Genomic DNA, 20473 nt, shown 5'->3' on the forward strand with positions numbered 1-20473 from the left:
GGTTTAGACTCGGGATCTCTAAAGTGCCGCACTTCCTTCTGGTATAGAAACAGGGCGGGCCAATATCGAGAAAGGCAGAGAGTGATTGGTTGCGGTGAGTTTTACGTGACTGATCATTGGTCCGCCTCTGGGGATAACCGTCCCAGTTGCCTGAGAAACAATAACGTCAGTATTTAATAACTCACCGGTGATTGGTCCGCTTCTAAAGTTAAACTTAAAAGCCCAGATTACCGGCGGAAATTTGTACTGCATTACAGTGGCGATGAAGCTGAAAAGCCAAGCGCCGCAGTCAGGCTTCCTGCTGGCACTTCGCTTCCTGGCCCTGGTTCTCTGGAGCTTCCCTGGTGCCAGGACCCTGGACAATGGCTTGGCGATGACTCCTACCATGGGCTGGTTGCACTGGGAGCGCTTCATGTGCAACACTGACTGCCAAGAAGAGCCGGATTCCTGTATCAGGTATGAGCGATATTGAGTACCCCCTTGCATTCGCCTTTCTGTGAGTTTGTCTTCTCTGTTTGGGAGGATAGAGGGTCGCAGAGAGAACATTTGAGCCTGAGGGAGGGACCCCCCTACTGCTGCTGCTTTTTTATCCCCAGCAAACTGCCCTGGTTGGAAACGAGAATTAAACTTTCTCTGGCGTGACCCCTCCTGCGGTAGGAGTCGGGTCAGCAGCCCCTGCTTCTCCATCTCTCCGTGCTGGATCACCCAACTAGGAACTTGATCCATTCACCATCCAGTTCTGTTCGGGCCCTTCTTGTGAACCGCTGTTCTGCCTCTGTCTGCCACGCACTGGTAGTGACCACAGCTGGGGTGAGTAGGAGAGACAGAGGACTAAGACACGTGCTGTTTCTTCTGCTTTTGGGGCCAGGGGTTCCTTGGCTGTAACTGGAGGAAGTTTAGAGGAACCAGGGAGTCTGTGAAATACCCCACCCCCAGCCACCCTAGCCAGTGGCATCTGGCTAGAAGATTGACCTGGAGGAACTTTATGAAGGTTTCCCCTGCTGTCCAAAAGTTGAGTGTTCCATAAGCGGAAATGGCTTAAAGTGAAGAATTACCATTAATTTATATGGAAATTTTTTTGAGCATTCCCAGGCCCAAAATATAACCTCTCTTGGCTTTGGTGCATAAAATAAATGGAGATAAATCACAGATGCTTACAGGCACAATTCAAAGCTGTGGTGGCTTAATACAAGGATGCTGAATGTACTTCCCATCACATATTTCTTTTTGTCTTTTCCTTTTTTTTCTAAGCAGTGGTGGGTTTATTTTATTTTTTTTAAAAGATTTTATTTATTTATTTGACAGACGGAGATCACAGAGAAGCAGGCAGAGAGCGAGGAGGAAGCAGGCTCCCTGCTGAGCAGAAAGCCCGATGCGGGGCTTGATCCCAGGACCCTGGGATCATGACCTGAGCTGAAGGCAGAGGCTTTAACCCACTGAGCCACCCAGGTGCCCCGGTGGGTTTATTTTTATATGTGGTAATAAAACTAATGCATGAAAATGCAAAAAAATGTAGATAGTAAAGAAAAGTATAATGAAAATGAAGTTTTCCTGGCACAGAATAAGTGCTTCACAAAGGCAAATTATATGTATATAATTTATTTAAGCAACCTCCTCTTGATAGCTATTCAAGCTCTTCAAATTTTTTTTTTATTATTGTGAAGCTGTGTTAACCATCCTTTTACATTGTAAGATTCTTTCCTAAAAGTGTAATTACTGGATCCAAAGGTATGTTACATATCAAACTATTTTGTTACATATCAAACTATCCTCCCCAAGAGTTTTACAAATGTGCATTCCCAAGAACAGTGTATGAGAATGACTATTTCCCCACACCCTGGCCAACGCTGCATTTTTGTCATTCTTTTAAAACTTTGCCAATCTGGTGTTTTTATTTCCACTTAATTATTTTTTAGTTGAAATGTTTTGGGTTTGGTTTTGGGGTTGTGTGTGTATGGGTGTTTGGTCTAGCATATATTATGAAAATGGTGGTTCCAGCTTATGTTGGTTTTTATGATTTCTGGCTCTGACATCATGTTGAGAAAGTCTTTACCTATCCGAAGATAATATAGTCACCTATATTTTCTAGTAGTTTTTTTTTAAATGGATTTTTAAAATATTTAAACGTTAATCCACCTGGACCTTATTTTCCTATAAGGAAAGCCACATTTGATATATACTAAATTCCTGGGATACCTGGTTGACTCAGTCGGTTAAGGGTCTGCCTTCAGCTCAGGTGAGGATTCCAGGGTCAGTGAGGAGCCTGCTTCTCCCTCTCTGTCCGCCCCTCCCCTCCTTGTGCACCCGTGCATGTGCTCTCACTCTTTCTCGCAATAAATAAATAAAGTCTTTAAAAAAATATGTATATACTAGATTCCATGGTACCAGATGGCTGGAAGGATCTCTTTCAGAACTTTCTCTTTAATTCCATTGATTTGTGTATTCTAATGCTACTGGTACTGTACCAGCTTCATTTATCTTTTGTAGAATGTTCATATGTTTTATCTCTCAGGTGAAATTTTGAACCATGTTGCCAAGTTCCTTAAAAAGTCCTTGGGGGGGGCACCTGGGTGGCTCATTGGGTTGAGCCTCTGCCTTTGGCTCAGGTCATGATCTCAGGGTCCTGGGATGGAGCCCCGCATCGGGCTCCCTGCTTGGCAGGGAGCCTGCTTCCCCCTCTCTTTCTGCCTGCCTACTTGTGATATCTCTCTCTCTCTCTGTCAAATAAATAAATAAAATCTTTTATTAAAAAAGTCCTTTTTGGGTTTGTTCAGGATTTTGTTAAATGTATAAGAGATGCCTGGGTGGCTCAGTAGGATTAAGCATCCTACTTTTGATCTCAGCTGAGGTCTTGATCTCAGGGTCGTGAGTTCAAGCACCATGTTGGGATCCACACTGGCGTTGAGCCTATTTTAAACAATGTATAAACTGTGTTTTAATATTGAGTTTTCTTATCCCAGAGCAAAATAACATTCCTCCATTTACTGAAATCATTTGGGAACATCATAGTTTTATTCATATGGATCCTGCACATGTCTTAAATTTATCTCTAGGTGTTTTAGGTTTTTCTGTTGTTTTTTTTGGTTGCTCTTGTGCATGGTATCTTGTTTTTTTTTTTCCCAAACAGGCTATTGTTAATATCTAAGAAGGTGTTGATTATAGTAACTTTGTGGTTTCTTACTTTACTGAACTTTCTTCTTAGTTCTAATTATCTTTTCAATTTCATGTATTTCTCATTCCTAATTGTTAAGGGTTCTTAGGATGGAAGTATTTGGCCAGGGGGAAATAAAAAAAAAGGCTCCAGTCCATTTTACCTTGCTGATTACTACTGAACTGGGTAGTAACTGGGTTGAAAAAAAAACTTGCAAAAGCAAAAGATGCCTTATTATTTGTTCAATGAATTACAACAATTTTTGGAATTTCTCTTTCAGTGAGAAGCTCTTCATGCAGATGGCAGAACTCATGGAGTCAGATGGCTGGAAGGATGTAGGTTATGAGTACCTCTGCATTGATGACTGTTGGATGGCTCCCAAAAGGGATTCAAAAGGCAGACTTCAGGCAGACCCTAAACGCTTTCCAAGTGGGATCCGAGGCCTTGCTGATTATGTGAGTTTACAGATAATGCTCTTTCATTCAGGAGACTGTAAGCACTTTTGTACAGAAGCTTATTCAGAAAAACTGAGAAAGTAAAATAGCATCTATTATCTGAATATCAAATCGTAAGGTTTCTCAGATGGAAGTTTCATTCCATCGGCAGATCCTTGTTTTTCAGTAGCACTTGAGGCCAGTCTTGAAGAAGTTCTCCTTTTGCTGAAACCACTGAATTCTCTAGGAGGAAAAGGGAACTTGGTTCTTGACATGTGTGCATATATTTCCATATGCTTTGTGAAGCTATTACAATTGTAAGTATAAAGTAGAAGACAGAAGGAATATATTCTGGAAATTAAGGAGTAACAGAGCTGGATGCTAGTTAAAGGCAATGAAGACAGATATGTTCAGGACTACTATAATAGGGGAAAGAGCCAAGATCAATTTCAGATACAACAAAGATGAGTGGGGTTTTATAGTCAATGAGCAGACTTGAGGGGGTCAGTGGATGGAAAATTACCAAGAGGAGACATCAAGGGCAAGAGGATTCTCTCTAAAGGCAGGCCCACCAAGGAGTTAGACATGAAGAGCAGAGGGATGAGGAACTTGATTAGATATCAAGGGTAAGGCGATGACTTGGGATTCTTGCTGAAACAGTGTGAGACCTACTTGAGAAGAGGGCACAGAGGAGCCTAAGGTATGGTCATGGTGAGAGTCTTTGTCCAGATAATTGTATCACTGCCATGGAAAGGTAACTTTTAGGATCCCATTAGAAAAAGATGAGAGTGATAGCTTTCCCTTTAGTTCTGTATCATAACCTACATATGTAGTTTGAACTCAGCAGCATTGGAGACTTTGTCTCCCAGCTAACTCATCTGGATAATTTTGGGGGTTTGTGAAAAAAGCCCCTGATATCTAGTGAAATATACTTATCTGTGCCCCCAGCCTAGAGTGGTTCTCTCTAATTCATGATTGCCCTTCTATTGTGGTGATCCTTTCCTCTCATTTCAGGTCCATAGCAAAGGACTGAAGCTAGGAATTTATGCAGATGTTGGAAATAAAACCTGTGCAGGCTTCCCTGGGAGTTTTGGACACTATGACATTGATGCCAAGACCTTTGCTGACTGGGGAGTAGATCTGCTAAAATTTGATGGTTGTTACTGTGACAGCGTGGAACATTTGGAAAAAGGTATGATTTACCCATGAGCAAAGGAAGCAACTTGGAGGCCAGGGTAACTGGAACATTCCAAAGAGCTCATCATCACATTTTAAATGCTTAGTCACAACACCAGAAATAATTATTCTCAATGTGCCAGAGCTCCTACCTCTTTTCTTTCAGTTTGTCCTTGCATTCCTTCATGCATGCATGCATGTAAAATCCATGCATGCCTAATCATGGCTAATAATGTGCACGGTTCATTCAGGAGGGCTCTGAGTTTATTACAAATAGTAATTATAACTTTCCATAACATCACTTGGGAAAGCATCTGGAATGTCAGTTCCAGCGAAAAGAGCATCTACATTCCTCCCTTTCCTCGGTATATGCACCATCCCACACTACTTCCTGAGAACAATTCCAGCAGTCTGGGAGGTACTAAACACAATTTAATCACAGAGCAGCCACCCATCACTGCTCCTGGTTGAAAATATAAACACGGCCCTTCCAGGCAGCCTCTTTTTAAAATACACAACGCCAGCTGGAAATTCCTTTCTTTCCCTTATTTTACCCATTGTTTTCTCATACAGGTTATAAGCATATGTCCTTGGCCCTGAACAGGACTGGCAGAAGCATTGTGTATTCCTGTGAGTGGCCCCTTTATATGTGGCCTTTTCGTAAGGTGAGCTAGTGAGCACACAGTCCAACAGAGCCTTGCCGATAGATTTTCAGAACTTGAGAACAAAGGAGACTGAAGGGTCTCTTTCAAAGTCCAGTCTTATTTAACAGGCTCATCCTACAATCTTTCTCAGGATCCAGCCACTTCTCACCCTCTCTCCTGCTGTAATTGAATTCTAATCTCGGAAATCAGTCATTTTTTATTCTTCCCTTTGTCCTGCAGTTCACAGCCTATTCGCCAGCAATCCTATCAGTGCTATCTACAAAACACATCCCGAATTAGCTCATTTCTTTCCATCTCTGTTGCATCCACCCTGGACTTCCAGCCACTATCATCTCCGCTCAGCCTAGTCCATCTCCACCATCCTGCCATCAATTTTCCAAGCAGCACCACAGTGATCTTGTTAAATCCTCACTCCCCTGCTGAAAAAAGCCTTAACTGGCTTCCCATTGCATTTGGAATAAAATCACACTCCACTGATGTGGTCCTGGCCTGCCTCCAGCCTCCCCTCCCTCTTTCCATGACGGCACTGGGTTTTCTTTCTTTCCCTCAAACACACAAGCCTGCTGCTGCCCCAGGAACTTTACACTTGGCGTTTTGTTTTCTGCCTGGTACATTCTTCATCCAAGATTTTTAAATGGCTGTTTCCTTTTAACGTTTAAGTCTCAAAACAAATGCTACATATTCAAGCAGCTCTTCTGTACTCTAAAATAGCCCTCTATCCATTTATTCTTTATTGTATTAATCAGCTGAATTTCCTATAAGAACTTAGCACTGTATGGAATTATTTGTTTACTGGCTTATTGTCTGTCTCCCCCACTAGAATGTAAGCTCCAGGAGGGCAGGGACCTTGTCTGACTTTATCACTGTATCCCTAGCTTATGGTAAGTGTTTAATAATTACTTATAGAATGAATCCCTGTTCTTTGCTTCTAATCTCCGCAAAATACTCTCCCCTTTCTCAGCATCAGAAACCTGATATTCTCTCTCCCTATCTACAAACTTGTATTTGTTCCATTAATAAATTATGTACCTCGGATTCAGATGGCCTTATCCTATGCTTATTTGTCCTATGTAATTCTGCAGCCTTTATTTTTACTTATACAGATCATTTTAATTATTTGATTACAGAAGTGATACATGTCCATTTTAAGAAAGTGTGAAAATCCAGTAAGTTGTGAAAAAAGTTAAAATCTTCATAATCCCGATACTTAGTTACCATTTGGCAAATTTCCAGCATAAACAGTGTTAAAGCCATTTAAAGGAGAGATTTTAAGTTATATGGCCTACTTCTGAAGTAGACTTCTTACAGTGAAATTCCATTATAATAGGGATAGCTCTTCTCATAGGATACCTTTAATCTGTACACTAAAGAGGCTATAGGTGCGTCCTTTAAACTTGACTGTTTTCATGTTGCAAGAATGGTAGTAGAAAGTAAATAAAAGAGTTATGTCTGTTTTCACAGCCCAATTACACAGAAATCCGACAGTACTGCAATCACTGGAGAAATTTTGAGGATGTTTATGATTCTTGGCAAAGTGTAAAGAGTATCTTGGCCTGGACATCTTCTAACCAGAAGAGCATTGTTGATGTCGCAGGACCAGGGGGTTGGAATGACCCAGATATGGTAAGAACCTGAGCTCTCCTTGTTCGAGCCCATGCAGTGGACCTGTTTCCTATTTGATTTTTCAAGGTAAATCAGAAGGGAAAATTCCTGGAAGCAGGCCTTACCTGAGAGTACTCAGAGCAGGGTGCCATAGAAAGTGGCTTATGTCTAGGTAACTTTGAAAATGTTTCATTTTTTTAAAATTTAAATTCTTGCTCTTCTTTGTCCCAGTTAGTGATTGGTAACTTTGGCCTCAGCTGGGATCAGCAGGTAACTCAGATGGCCCTGTGGGCTATCATGGCCGCTCCATTACTCATGTCCAATGACCTCCGACACATCAGCCCTCAAGCCAAAGCCCTCCTTCAGAATAAGGATGTAATAGCCATCAACCAAGACCCCTTGGGCAAGCAGGGGTACCGGCTTAGAAAGGTACAGTAAATAATGTTCTATGGGAGAAAATAGGAATTGACCAGGAACATACTCTTGCCTTCTAGTTTACAGTTCATCCAAATGTTTGTGCGTTTTAAGATGGAATGGCTTTATGCCCAAGTACCACCATTGTCCTGGGCCTAAATCTGTTAAATAAGAGGATGTGCACTCATCTTTTGAGAATATTTACTTTTAATCTTCATGTTATAATCAGTAATGAGGCTCCTTTTTTTGCTGACCATTACCTTATTTCCAAAGCATGCTGTAGGATTTTAATTTTTCCCAGAAGTGCTCAGTATTTCTGACAATAATACTGAATGCCACTACCAAAAAGGAAGCTTCTTCCTGTTACCAGGCTCTCACACCTATTTTCTTGGCTTACTTTTCAGGAAGACAACATTGAAGTGTGGGAACGCCCCCTCTCAGACTTAGCGTGGGCTGTGGCTATGGTAAACCTGCAGGAGATTGGTGGACCTCGTTTTCATACCATTTCTATTGCTTCCCTGGGTCAGGGGCTGGCCTGTATTCCTGACTGCATGATCACACAGCTCCTGCCTGAGAAGAGAGAGCTTGGGTTTTATCAGTGGACTTCAGATTTAAAGACCAAGATAAATCCCACAGGCACCGTCTTACTTCAGCTGGCAGCAACCTAGACTACACTAAAAAACCTTCTTTAAAATGTATTTTGTTGTGGCTCCTATGGCTCATTGATTAAGTGTCTGACTCTGTCTCAGCTCAGGTCTTTATCTCAGGGTCATGAGTTTAAGCCCCTACTTCAAAAGGAAAAAAATGTGTGTTTTGTTGCCAAACTGACTCCCCCACTGGTGTCTCCCTTTCCTTCCATTCCCACTTTAGCTGTCCTTCTTTCCTTCAATAAAATTTTCCACAGTGGACCACAAGAAAAACTTGCAAAGGTATCTCTAAACATTTTGGGGAAAGGCTTTTGAAACAAATTGCTAAATAATAGCTGTAATTTATTGGGCACTATAGTATGTGCCAGGCACTGTTCTAGATATATGAACTATCGAGCCATTTGAATCCTCACCAACAGAGGTAGGTACTTATCCACTACAGAACTATAGGCAAGATTTCAGCCCAGACTTTTAACCCTTAAACTACTACCTACTGAGGTGCTTGGATGGCACTCTTTAAGTATAATCTTAGCCCAAAGGGAAGACAAAAACAAAGCTACCTTAATTGAAGGGCAAAAAAATACCCCAGCAGGAATAACCTACAGAGGCAACCCAAGAGACCACATTACTGAATCTTTATGGAACCATCTCAAGAAACATTCCACCACACAGATTTCTAAATCCAAAGGTTTTTTGCAATCTAGAGCCAACAAATGCAGGTGGCTTACTTTCACAAGCAGTAGGGCTCCATTGTGATCTCTGGCCAGAACACCAGCTCCCCTTTAAGTTGCCTCCTCTCCAGGATGTGATGAGGCAGTGAGTGACCTTCAGACTGGGGTATGTGGGAATGGATCCTTTTTGTTAAGAGGGGATGCAGAAGGAAAGGGGATGCCAAGCAGGCCCTGCACCCAGCCTGATGTGGGATTCGATCTCATAACCCAGAAATCATGACCTATGCCAAAATCAAGTCAGACACTTAAGTGACTGAACCACCCAGGTGCCACAGGGAATGGATCATTTTAAAGCATTTCCATACATTAGAATTTTCTCCTTTCCCTACCATTTGCCTGAGGACCAACCTGTAGTCAGTTTCAAGCCTGCTCATCACCTCTCCTTTCACAGCCTTCTCCCACAGAACCAAAGGCAGCAGCTCCACCATCTGAATGTGCAACAGCACAAAATTAGCAAGGGACAAAGGCCCTCCAAATACAAAGTGCATGTTGTTAACAATTCCTTTGCCTGTCAGGTGATTTCCATTTATTGTAAATAAAATTGGAGTAATCCTCATTTGCTAAAACTGGCAAACCCAGACTTAATCACCCACAGAAACAAGGCAATTTGGAACTGCTCCATCCCACTGAGATGTACTTGGTCATCAAAAGGTATAGCTTCTATGCTTTGCCTCCAGTTTTGCTGCACAAGTATGAAAAGCTGAACATCAGCTAAGAATCAAGTATACAAAAATAATAAACTAAAAAAATGAAAAAAAAAAAAAAGTATACAGGGGTGCCTGGGGTGGCTCAGTGGGTTAATAAGCCTCTGCCTTTGGCTCAGGTCATGAACTCAGGGTCCTGGGATCAAGCCCCACATCGGGCTCTATGCTCAGCAGGGAGCCTGCTTCCCCCTCTGCCTGCTTCTCTGCCTACTCGTGCTCTGTCAAATAAAATTTTTTAAAAAAATTCTTCTTATAAAAAAAAAAAGAATCAAGTATACAACAGTATACCAAGAGAAAAAGGATGTAAAATTTGCAATGATTAGACATCTTTAAAAATCAGCATATATCCCTGTTAAATTCTGCCGGGCAGCTTAATTCACTAGAAATTTTATCCTCTGCTGTTATTTCAACATGAGAATTTATGTCTACTTTGAAATCTGAGGGGGTACGTCAACAGGTTTCAACAATGTTAGAGTTAAGTCTGAGAACATAGAATATATATATATATTGTGCTCTGTACAGTATGCTGTACATAAAAACAGCCTAAATTCCTCACTGAAGGACTGAAGTAGCAAGGGTATAGGAGAGAAATTATTTCGCTCTAGGTAAACTTTACATTCACTATGGGTATAATTGATAGTTACCATGGGACTCTACTTACATCCCATGATAACTAATAACCCTTGTTTAACAGCAAAAGGAATCCCATGAAACCTCATGTAACTGAAGTGCCAAACTGGAAGATCACCACGTTTGTATGAGTTCAACCAGTTCAAATTCAATCCCAAATAAAGTACCCAGAAGAATCAAGCATAAATTGCCCCACAAGAGGAATTTTATTGATGCCAGTACTTTATTTCCATCTTAAAAGACCAACTGCAACCAAATGAAGTGAACATAACCTCAAGATTTTATTGTCTTCATAACATAACAATATGAAGCTTAGAACTGGATCACCTGGCCCTGTAATGGAACAGAAAAAAAAAAGAGGTTTTTTTTTTTTTATTTTGCAAAGAACCTCTCTACTCTCTCAAGTACACAATTATCCCCCTAAAGGGATCACCTCCTTTTAATTAAGTCTCTTCATTATCCCTCTACTACTCATGCCAAAACCAACACCAAAAACCTCATACCTTCAGCTATGGATCTAGTTATTTTTAAGAGGATTGCCCCATTCCTGATTGCACCATCAGTTAAGTGGAGAGAAATGTTCATCTCACCCAACAGAAAAGATTGCACCTTCCATCTGCAATTATATACCTTTCTCTTCTTATCTCCTCCCAGTTCAAAATGTTTGCATCTCTTAATAGCCAGCATTCTCTTAGATCTGCAATTGGGCTCAACACATTCAAGCCTCAGCACAATCTTCTTTGTAGTTTTAGCCTGGAAAAAATGAAGTCAATCCTTTCATAAATCACTGCAGAAAATCTTTCTTCAAAATGGAGGACTGTTGGGTTAAGTACTTAAAGGGAAGCTTTGCAAATGACAGAGTTTTAGCAATTTGTCTTTAGCTATAGGGAGAAAACAGAAACGTGAAAATCAGTGCATTTAAGAGGAAATTTAATAGCAAAGGTAGATCATTTAATTGCCATCAAATTCTCTACTCCCATCAAACACCCCGAAGAGCTTCTTACCAAATGGTCATTTATCACACCACCTTGAACTTGTGGCCTTTCAACAGCTCTACATACTTGTACTCCCCACAAACAAAAATGGGTCAACCAAATCCCTGAAACTATGAACTGAACACAACTTTCTCACTAAACAGAATTTAATAATTGTTACTTCAGATTTATCAATTCTCTGGAGACTACCTAAAATTATGTCTACAATTTATGTGTATTCAACTGTATCTATTTAACTCAAGGTACAGGAATCAACTTTTTAAGACTACTCCTATAATCAGAATTCTACTTCTGCCTATTCACAGTTCTCCAAAAAACCAAAGCCTAGGCAGAATCTTCCCACCTTCTAAACAAGTTAGCCGAATGTGAAAAGGCAGTCTTTACCACCTTGAGCTCAAACCATTTATTGCACCTAAATGAACACAACTGTTATTCCTTAGTACTTTCTGGCAGGAGGTTGAATAAGCAAAGCACCAAAAGAAATGCTGTGTTCACAGGAATGCTGTTCCAGGCACTGTGTACTGTAAGGGGCACCAGATCACCTAGGGCAGAACAGAAACTCATTTGGCCTGAATGAGAATGACAAGAGAATTCAGAAGTGCAGTGGAAGGCTTACATGAGGATTTTAAGGAACTTTAAAAACCTCATGAGACTGGTTGCAGTATGCAGGCTTCTGAACTGAGAAGCAAAGTGAGAGAGCAATTCTCACTGCAAGCAAGGGCTGAAGATTCACTAGGGTATGACAGGTAAAGAAGAAAGGATTCACCGGTGTACTGAAACTTCAGTCCTTAGGAAATCAGAGAACATTCCTCTTTACTTAATTTTGCCTCTTCAAAAAGGTTAGGACAAAAATAATAAAACACCAAGATATTGCAAGACTGTAAATTAGAGTCTGACTAGAGTCAGACCGGGGTTGCGCTTATACCTACACTACCTCCCAGATGGGTCACTGCAGGTAGCGTAGGGAACTTCGCTGAAACTATGAAAACACACACCTGTACTCTACAGTGTGTAGAGGACCTGTACTCTACTACCTCTATCTCTACTACCTCTTGTATTTAGGCTAGAGAAAAATGCAAAGTCTTTACTACAGAAGCATGTCAAATGGTAATTACTACTAACCTTTTTCCGGAAAATAGGCTTCGTCTGCCCACCATAGCCACTCTGCTTCCTGTCATAACGCCGCTTTCCTGGAAGAATGAGGTTATTTGTTATGGCATACCAAAGATAATCACAACTGCCACACGAGTCTTCTTACACGTTTTATCTTGGGTTTTCCAGCAGAAAAACAACAGCCAAGTGGGAGTGAGGGACGGGGCACGGGACAGCGTATGTATTACACTAGTTCCTGATTAAAACCAAATTACATACAAACCGTCTTACCCTGGGCATAAAGGGAATCTTTTCCTTTCTTGTACTGTGTCACTTTGTGGGGTTGGTGCTTTCCACACTTCTTGCAGAAAGTCCGGCGTGTTTTAGGAACGTTCACCTAGTAAAGAAACCGTTCAGAACTAGCAGCGTTATCAGATACCCATCGCACAACGCCCTTAACGACCCAGCCGAACCTAAGACATCCCCCGAAGGCTCGACTCTCAGTCCTCGCTAGCGCACACCACTTGACTAGAAGGTGGTACAGCCGCCATGTGCTTCAGGTCCAGCGGCCTCCGCTGGGCCCCGAAGTAGAGAGCGTGCATGTTCCCTCCAACCCCGGCTAAGTCTACCTCTTTGATCCCATCACTTCATTTCCTGACCCCGAAGCCCAGTGCCTTCGGGGCCGATCCCAGCAGCGCTGGGTTTCTTTGGTACAACGAGTCCGCGAATGGACCTAAAGCCAGCCTGGGACGGCCTCCGTCAAAGAGGGTGAAAAGATTAAGCTGGATGTTACCGGGCCCGCTCCCAAAGTCCTACCATGCTTGCGAGAGCGCAATCGACACGGAAAGAAAGAGACCTGCCCGGAAACGGAAGTATATAGGAGGTTTCTGGTCGCTCTTGCTCATGGGAGTGGCGAGAAGGACCATAGAGTCTAAGGCTCTGTGAGAACCGCCCTCTGGCGGCTGAGACGACTCGCTTTGGAGCCGTGGGTAGGAGCTTAAGAAAGGGCTCGGCCTGAGGCCGATCCTATCTTTGACTTGGGTCGGGTGCCCCAAGCTTTGCAGTTTTTCCTCACTTCATCACTTCTGGCGGACGCCGCTAGGTAGCAGCGTTAAACGAGGGAAACAGTGCTCGTTCTAGACCCTCGGGCGTCCCTGTCCCAATCTCCGAAGGAAGCAAGGACTAGGATCAAAGGGAGGAGCCCTACACACCCAGGTTCCATTACTGTTTCATATCAAGGACGCTGGGAATATCTTTGACAGGGAACTACTGATTAACTGAAGGCTTGGAGGGAGCCAGTGCTCTACTCTAATTCATTTATCACATGGCTGTTTGGTCCATCCAACAAATGTTAATTGAATTCCTATTCTGTGTTGGGCACTGTTCTAGGGCAGGGACACGATAATAAAATAATCAGTCTCATAAATTTATAATTACAAAGTACTTTGTAAAACAGTATGAAGGATCGGCATTCAAGCAGCCCCCTTTTATTGAAGGAACAAGTTGGCTGCCCTGAAAAGTGACAATGAAATTGTTCAGCTCGCACAGTAACAATCAACAGGCCAAGAGATTAAAAAAAAAAATATCGAGCAGCTCTTCCTTTCCCTGCATACCTGGCAGAAGTCATGTGCTAGGTTTCAAGAGTCTAGCAGAGAAAGACTGCAGGGTACTGAGTATTTAAAATGGATTGTCTCATAAAATTCTCACAGTAATTCCAGGAGGTAGGTGGTACTATCATACCCATTTTACAGATGAGAAAATTGAGGCCATAGGATCATCAACATTTTGCCAACTGTAGATAGTATTTAGTGGAACCAGGACACAAACACAGGTGATCTGATTCCAAAGCCTGGGTTTCTTTACCATTATACAGTATGGCTGTTGTGGCCTGGAAATTATAATAGTTAACAATTACTGAGCACTTAATATATACCAGGCATTTTCCTAAACACCTCATCTACTACCTCTTGTAATCCAAACCACCCCATGCACTGTGTACCATTATTAATATTTAACAGGTGAGGAAACTGAGGCACAACACAGGTGGTTATTTCATGGAGCTGGATTTTCATCCCAGGTAGTTTCTAGCACCACAGCCTTGCACCTAACCATGCCATCACACAGTGCAAGCAGGGTAGAGGTTGATGAAGAACTGAGCGGGGACTCAGGAAGGGGTACCAGTGATTAGGGGCTAAGGAACTATGAAAGCCTGGGGTCTCCTGCTTACGTAATTCTCCAGGAATACCCAGGGGTCCAGAGCTGACTCTCAGATTATCCCCTTTTTGTTGGGTGGTCTCTGGGAAGGAGATAATGAAAACAGTACCCCTGCCTGCTACTACACTTCCTAAAAGTTTCTTTGCCAGACAGCCAGCCCATAGTTTCAGCATATTCTTCTCTTTGGGCTCTTAAGCAGTCTCACTGGACTTTGAGGGGTTTCTAGAGGTTTTTGATGTTAGTAACATGGAATTATGAAGACAGTGAACATGACCCCTCTTAGTCAACCTTAGATCTTCGTGTCACACCTTGTATGGTGTGGCTTTGGCTTTGATTCCCTTCACTAATCCTGGTCTGTGTTTTGGACATGCTCCTGCTCATTAATTTTCCCTAACGTGAGGCGCTCAGAACTGAACACAGGAGTCTAGATATGGCCTGACCTTGCAGAGTAGGTGGCCTATTTACTTTCCTCTATCTAGATATTTTACAGGAAGCCTATTTTCACCTTGGATTTTCTGGCAGCCATGTTACTGACATGACATTTCTCTTCATTACTATCAGCAAAAACCTCTGAACCATTTGCACAAATCCTACTGCTATTCCACCTTCACCTGGAGAATTTTGAAGTTCAGTTTGGTGCCCCATTACAGGACATGACCCTTAGCTCTGGTAAAATACACTTGCTCTTCATACCAGGTGATCAGGATCTTTTTACAAACCAATTGCTCTGGTTCCGTCATCCAGTCTTGCCCCCAACAGCGTTGTAACATTCACAAATTAGCTAGGCTACTTTCTGTATCTTCCTCAAAGCTCATTAGGAAAAATGTTAAACAGGATACTACCAAAACCAGAACCTTATATTACCTTGGGACTCTTTTGAGGTGACACTAGGCCATTTATTTGCACTATTTGGGAGCAGCCCTTCAATCATCTAGACAAGTGTGTTAAGGAAGGGCTCGTGGGCAGTCAGTTAAGAAAATTGCCTAGGTCTATCTTACCCTATCCCCTGTCCCACTCTCCCTTGTCCAGATCCTCCACTGTATGCCTATCAATTTCCAATCTCCACCCCAAGATGGATCTTGTGAAGAGATGGGCCAGGTGACAACAGGGAGCATCTGACTGAAGAAAAGGGGAGGGAAGGAAATTGTCTGTGATGGCGACTCTCAGACAGGAGACTAGAGCAGCTGTTCAGAGGTGGCTAGTAAGACGATGCATGTTGTCAATGATATAGTGAGATCGTGCAAGACTTATTGCCCATCTATCTTGTGCAGATGTGAGGATTACCTACTCTACCATTCCTACAAAATGCTTTAAAAAAAAAAAAAAAACCTTGTTGTCTTAAAAACTCTGACAGACAGACTTCTAGTGAGATCTGTGATCTGCTCCTATGTTAAGATCCAGCACCTGGGGGCGAGAACATGGCCATGCCCGCTGTGTCAAGGTAGGCTTGCAGACCAGTCAGCCGGGGCCACACTGCCATCCTGGTCAGCAGCCACGACCAGCTGCATTTCCTAGGAGAAGGCTCCGAGAGATGACTGTGGCTAGACATAGGCTAGGAGGTAGCTGAGGACACATTCGGGCTTTGAGGGACGTGTTTACTTGGGTTTATGGGTTTACAGAGTTAAAGAGAAAGGTGTACATGAAGAGTTAATCCCTGAGGCCGAATTTGAAAGGGAGAAAATCAACATCCACAGAAAATGGGGAAGGGCACAAGTCTTTGTGTGGGCTTACATTCAGACATTTTTATCTGTAGGGGAAAAAAATGCTTTCTTAGAAAATGACTCAGCAGGGGGAAGTCTTGTCTCTACCTCTCTCTCTCGGGTTCTGCACTTTGGGGTCCCTTCTGTGAGCACTCTCCATCTTTCCTTATCAAGATTAACGGTGTGACCCCCCAGTGTCCTCTGTCTTCAAGGACAGGAGGCTCTAAAGACACTCTCCCTCATTAGACCCTTTGTTTTGTCTTTGCAGGTCTGCATTTCTTGTCCTTCCTCTAAGTCTCTGCTCTCTGCTGATTATTCCAACAGATCTTTAGGGTACAAGGTCCCTTTACTTTGGGGGGGTCGGCATGGTGACCTGTTTGCCAACCCAGCCCCATCTAGAGTCTCAGTGGCCCCAGTAATGCTGAGCAGAGGACTTTCAAGAGCACATTCAAGACAGGAGTGTCAGAGGTCCCAAGCAAATGAAGGGCGGGGACAGTTGGGGGTTGGGTGGGGGGATAAGGACAGCAGCAGGGAACCAGATACCATGCTGCTGAGAAGAAGAAAAAAAAAAAAGACTGGTTTAAGTCAGGAAACAAAAAAAGGGAACTGAGTGGCTGTGAAAGGGTGGGGTTTGCTCAGACTGTCCTTCCTCTCTGGACTGTAAGAATATGTCTCCAGGGCCAGTGTCTTCTGAGATCGAATCACACCTTCAAAGTCCTGGCATCTCAATGCATCTGGGAAGCTACCTGCATTAAGTCAGGACTGAGGTGGGTCTGGGGTATGGCAGGGGCTGGGCAGCCGCCGCAAATCCTTTTCATGGGGACCCCCCCCCCAAGGCAGGAGAAAAAGCATGGCTCGTGCCATATAGTCTTGCCCGAAAAGGAGGCTGACAGAGGGTAGCAATGTCATCAGTGCAAGGCCCTGGCAGTCCTTCCCGATGATCAGAAGGGACTGAAGCCTTCCTTCTGAGTCAGGTTGTGGGGGGAAGAAGAGGAAGAGCAAAGAGGGACATGAGGGGACCACTGGAACAGGTAGCAACTGTTGGAAGTGGGCACCCTTATTAACCTTGGCAGAAGAGGAATCTTGGCGATGGCAGGAGGATACAAATATGCCATTTGGTCAATACTGCCTGAAGATGCAAAAGGTAGATTTGTGTCAAGAGGCCCTTAGGAGAAGAAAATCTAAGAGGCACATTGAGAGAACAGTAAAAGCTCACGTGCCTTTGTAAACTGGGGAAAAGCCCAGGCTAACCCTGGGGGGAAGTTGCCTGCCATGGGCTGCTTCGGGCCGATGTTGCCAGGAGCAGAGCTGGCTTATTGGAAGGAATGTGTGTGCCAGCCTCGTGGTGATGTGGGTCACAGACTGGGCCAGAAGAAAACAGCCTCAGCCTCAGCCCAGACAGTGGGGCTGACCCCTGAGGTCATGGGGCCAGTTTTTCCTATTAGCACTGCCTGCCATGTGCACGGCTTTCTTTTGTCTTCATCTTTCTCCTCTTTCTTTCTCTTCTCTCCTCCTCTCCGTTTCCCCCTCTCTGTACCCTTCCTCCTTTTCCTCCCCCTCCTCTCTCTACCTGTATTCCCTCTTCTTATACACCCCCCTTTTATCTCGTTCATTACCGCATTTCCGGGAATAGGTTCAGAGCTTAATGAACAGTTGTTGAATTGCATTGGATTATTCCTGCCCTTTCCTTTCCCTTTCTAGTACCTTCCCCATAGGATTGTCGTAAATAGTAACTCTGTTAATATATATAAAACGGTTAAAGCCTGGCAATTGTAAGTGCTAATATCTCCATGTTTGCTCTGATTTTTATACTGCCTGAGCGGCTCTGCCTAGGGCAGATGGTGTGGCATTTAGAATAAAAGTGGTTGGTGGCCCTGATCAAGACATCCTTGGATGAGCTATTAGACCTCCAAATGGAATCCTGGTCCAATTTCCTTTTTTATTTTATTTTTATTTTTTAAAAGATTTTATTTATTTATTTGTCAGAGAGATAGAGTACAGGCAGGCAGAGAGGCAGGCAGAGAGAGGGTTGGGGGGAAGCAGGCTCCCCGCAGAGCAAGGAGACCGATGTGGGACTTGATCCCAGGACACTGGGATCATCACCTGAGCCAAAGGCAGCCACCCAACCGACTGAGCCACCCCGGCATCCCCAATTTCCTTTTTAAAAAATATTTTATTTATTTATTTATTTGCCACAGAGAGAGAGAGCACAAGTAGGGGGAGTTGGAGAGGGAGAAGCAGGCTCACAGCTGAGCAGGGAGCCTGATGTGGGGCTCAATGCAGGGCTCGATCCCAGGACCCTGGCACCATGACCTGAGCCAAAGGCAGACACTTAACTGACTGAGCCACCCAGATGCCCCAGTCCTGGCCCAGTTTCCTGATCACCCAGTTCTCCAAGCTCCAAATCTCTATGGCATGTTGTGGGTTTCCAGACGCAGGACAGCAGCAAAGCCCAGAGGTAGGGGTCTATAAAGCTGAGGGACTGTCCTCCATACTGTTAGCTGTGTTCTAGCTCTGCTCCTTCCCTCCTTTAGCATGCCAAGCCCCTGAAACCAGGGTGCTATAGCTTCTTGGGAGCCTCAGTTATTTGATAAAACAATGCCATCCTCCTAATAAGCCACAAAATGCAAATACTCATGGAACCTAAAGCATTCAACCAAAACACTATCCCTTCAGGCTAACCCTGTTTGCTCTATTCTGACCCCCTTTATAGCCAAACTGTTTAAACTGTTTGTGTTAAAGCCCAAATTCTGTTGCTTATGGCCAATGATGTGTTTGTCTGGAGCCTTTTGTGAACTCTTTATGGTGAGAAACAGTGCAATTTTCCATCCACTTCAAGGGTCTCGGTGCAATTTTAAATTATCATCACCATGATATACTATTTCCATTTGAACAAATCTCCTACAGAGACTTTCCTTTCAGTGGACTCAACCCATACCAGGAAGTGACTTAGGTGTAAGGGGAAGACATGCCTTCTGAAAACCAGTTCAGATATTCTCCAAAGAGTCACCAGATCCCTGCTGCTGTTTGCCCAAAGATGCTATGCTGAGATCAATTGCTAACTCCTGGGAATATGGAAGAGCTAGAATTTTCAGTGAGGCAGTATTCAACAAGAAGCTAGAAACAAGACATTGACCTAATTCACTCCAAAGCTGCTTGGTTATGCAAATGAAGCCATCAGGGGAGGGGGAGAGAGAACTCCTCTGAGGACCCTGAAACAAATAGGCCACGTGTGACTTTCAGTTTCTATAGAGGTTCATGTGCACTGACACAGGATGTTTGAAACACAAAATCCTTAATCCCAGGCTTTCCTTCTTACTCTCTGAGAAGCATCACCAGATGCCCTGAGAGTTAATGTTGCTTATCTGAACGTCAAGCTCATCTCACAGCCTTGCTTCCCTAAAAACAATAAACTATAGTCAATTAGCTCATCCCTAGAAGACAAGATTCTAGAGAGTCAAGAGAAGTTAAATTTTAGACAAGTTGTAGGTTGGAATACACTGGAGTTCCAGATCAGTGGCTCAATGAAAAAGCAGACTAGTCGGCAATAAAAACAGAATAAAAAAACTGACTAGAAATGGAGCTGAAAATAAATAAAGGAATGGGAAAAGCAGACTCTCAAAAACTGCTGTCTGGAGTGGAAATTGGTAAAATGCCTCTGGAAACTACTTTGTCAATATATTTCAAAATGCAAAATGCATGCACTTTCTGACTTGGTAAATGATACTTATATGGAGATCCTAATACCATGGAAAAATAATCAGGAATACTGTTAAACAAGACCTTCAGATATTTTAGGGAAAAGGTGTGTTGGGAGAATGGATGGATAGATAATGTTAAGAAATGCAAGGAAACTGCAAATACTATATGTAACACGATCTCCAACCTAAGAGAAATGCACAGGAAAAAATGGAAGGTAATATGCCCCAAGATTAATGCCTTTGCATAATGAGCTTGTAATTGAGGTTTTCTTTTTAATATTCTTGTACTTGAAACATTTTTTATAATGAAATGTGTTAATTTAATATTGAAAGAGAAAACACAGCATATGTTTAAGCCAGGGAAAACAAAAACTGAACCGAAAAAGAAGGCCAAAGGGCCTCTCAAGTCCAGAGCTAAAAACGGACGCCACAGGAGTCACCCTCAGAGCAGAGGGACAGTGCTGAAAGTATTACCACCAGTCTGATGCTGAGTGCAGACTTCAGATTAGCCATCTGGCTCTCACGTTCAACGTTAACATGACGAGAGGCTGAAGAAGAACCAGAGACCCAAGACCTCTTGGAGAGGACTGCAGGAAGTGTGAAGTTCCCTGGTCAAC

The 20473-nt window shown here is 43.1% G+C and overlaps 3 protein-coding genes across 4 annotated transcripts in view; 2 read left to right on the forward strand and 1 right to left on the reverse strand.

Moving 5' to 3' along the window:
* Positions 1 to 214: 214 nt before the first annotated feature.
* GLA (galactosidase alpha) lies at positions 215 to 8140 on the forward strand. The gene is made up of 7 exons (XM_032881746.1): positions 215 to 456; positions 3432 to 3606; positions 4600 to 4777; positions 5335 to 5426; positions 6888 to 7049; positions 7260 to 7457; positions 7847 to 8140. The coding sequence occupies exons 1-7, from the start codon at positions 263 to 265 to the stop codon at positions 8108 to 8110; spliced, it is 1263 nt and encodes a 420-aa protein (XP_032737637.1). The 5' UTR covers positions 215 to 262; the 3' UTR covers positions 8111 to 8140.
* Positions 8141 to 10330: 2190 nt separating this feature from the next.
* LOC116881775 (60S ribosomal protein L36a-like) lies at positions 10331 to 16973 on the reverse strand. The gene is made up of 6 exons (XM_032881815.1): positions 16902 to 16973; positions 13058 to 13216; positions 12533 to 12638; positions 12272 to 12339; positions 10785 to 10907; positions 10331 to 10487 (listed from the first exon to the last, which is right to left on the reverse strand). The coding sequence occupies exons 1-6, from the start codon at positions 16971 to 16973 to the stop codon at positions 10467 to 10469; spliced, it is 549 nt and encodes a 182-aa protein (XP_032737706.1). The 3' UTR covers positions 10331 to 10466.
* Positions 16782 to 20473, forward strand: part of BTK (Bruton tyrosine kinase) — a 33416-nt gene continuing 29724 nt past the window's right edge. For both annotated transcript variants that reach the window (XM_032881751.1, XM_032881749.1), the window contains exon 1: positions 16782 to 16922. The gene's annotated coding sequence lies outside the window, so the exon portion shown is untranslated. The remainder of the gene's footprint in view (positions 16923 to 20473) is intronic.

The sequence above is a fragment of the Lontra canadensis genome, unplaced genomic scaffold (genome assembly GCF_010015895.1).
Source record: "Lontra canadensis isolate GAN:19392208 unplaced genomic scaffold, GSC_riverotter_1.0 scaffold77, whole genome shotgun sequence".
NCBI lineage: Eukaryota > Metazoa > Chordata > Mammalia > Carnivora > Mustelidae > Lontra > Lontra canadensis.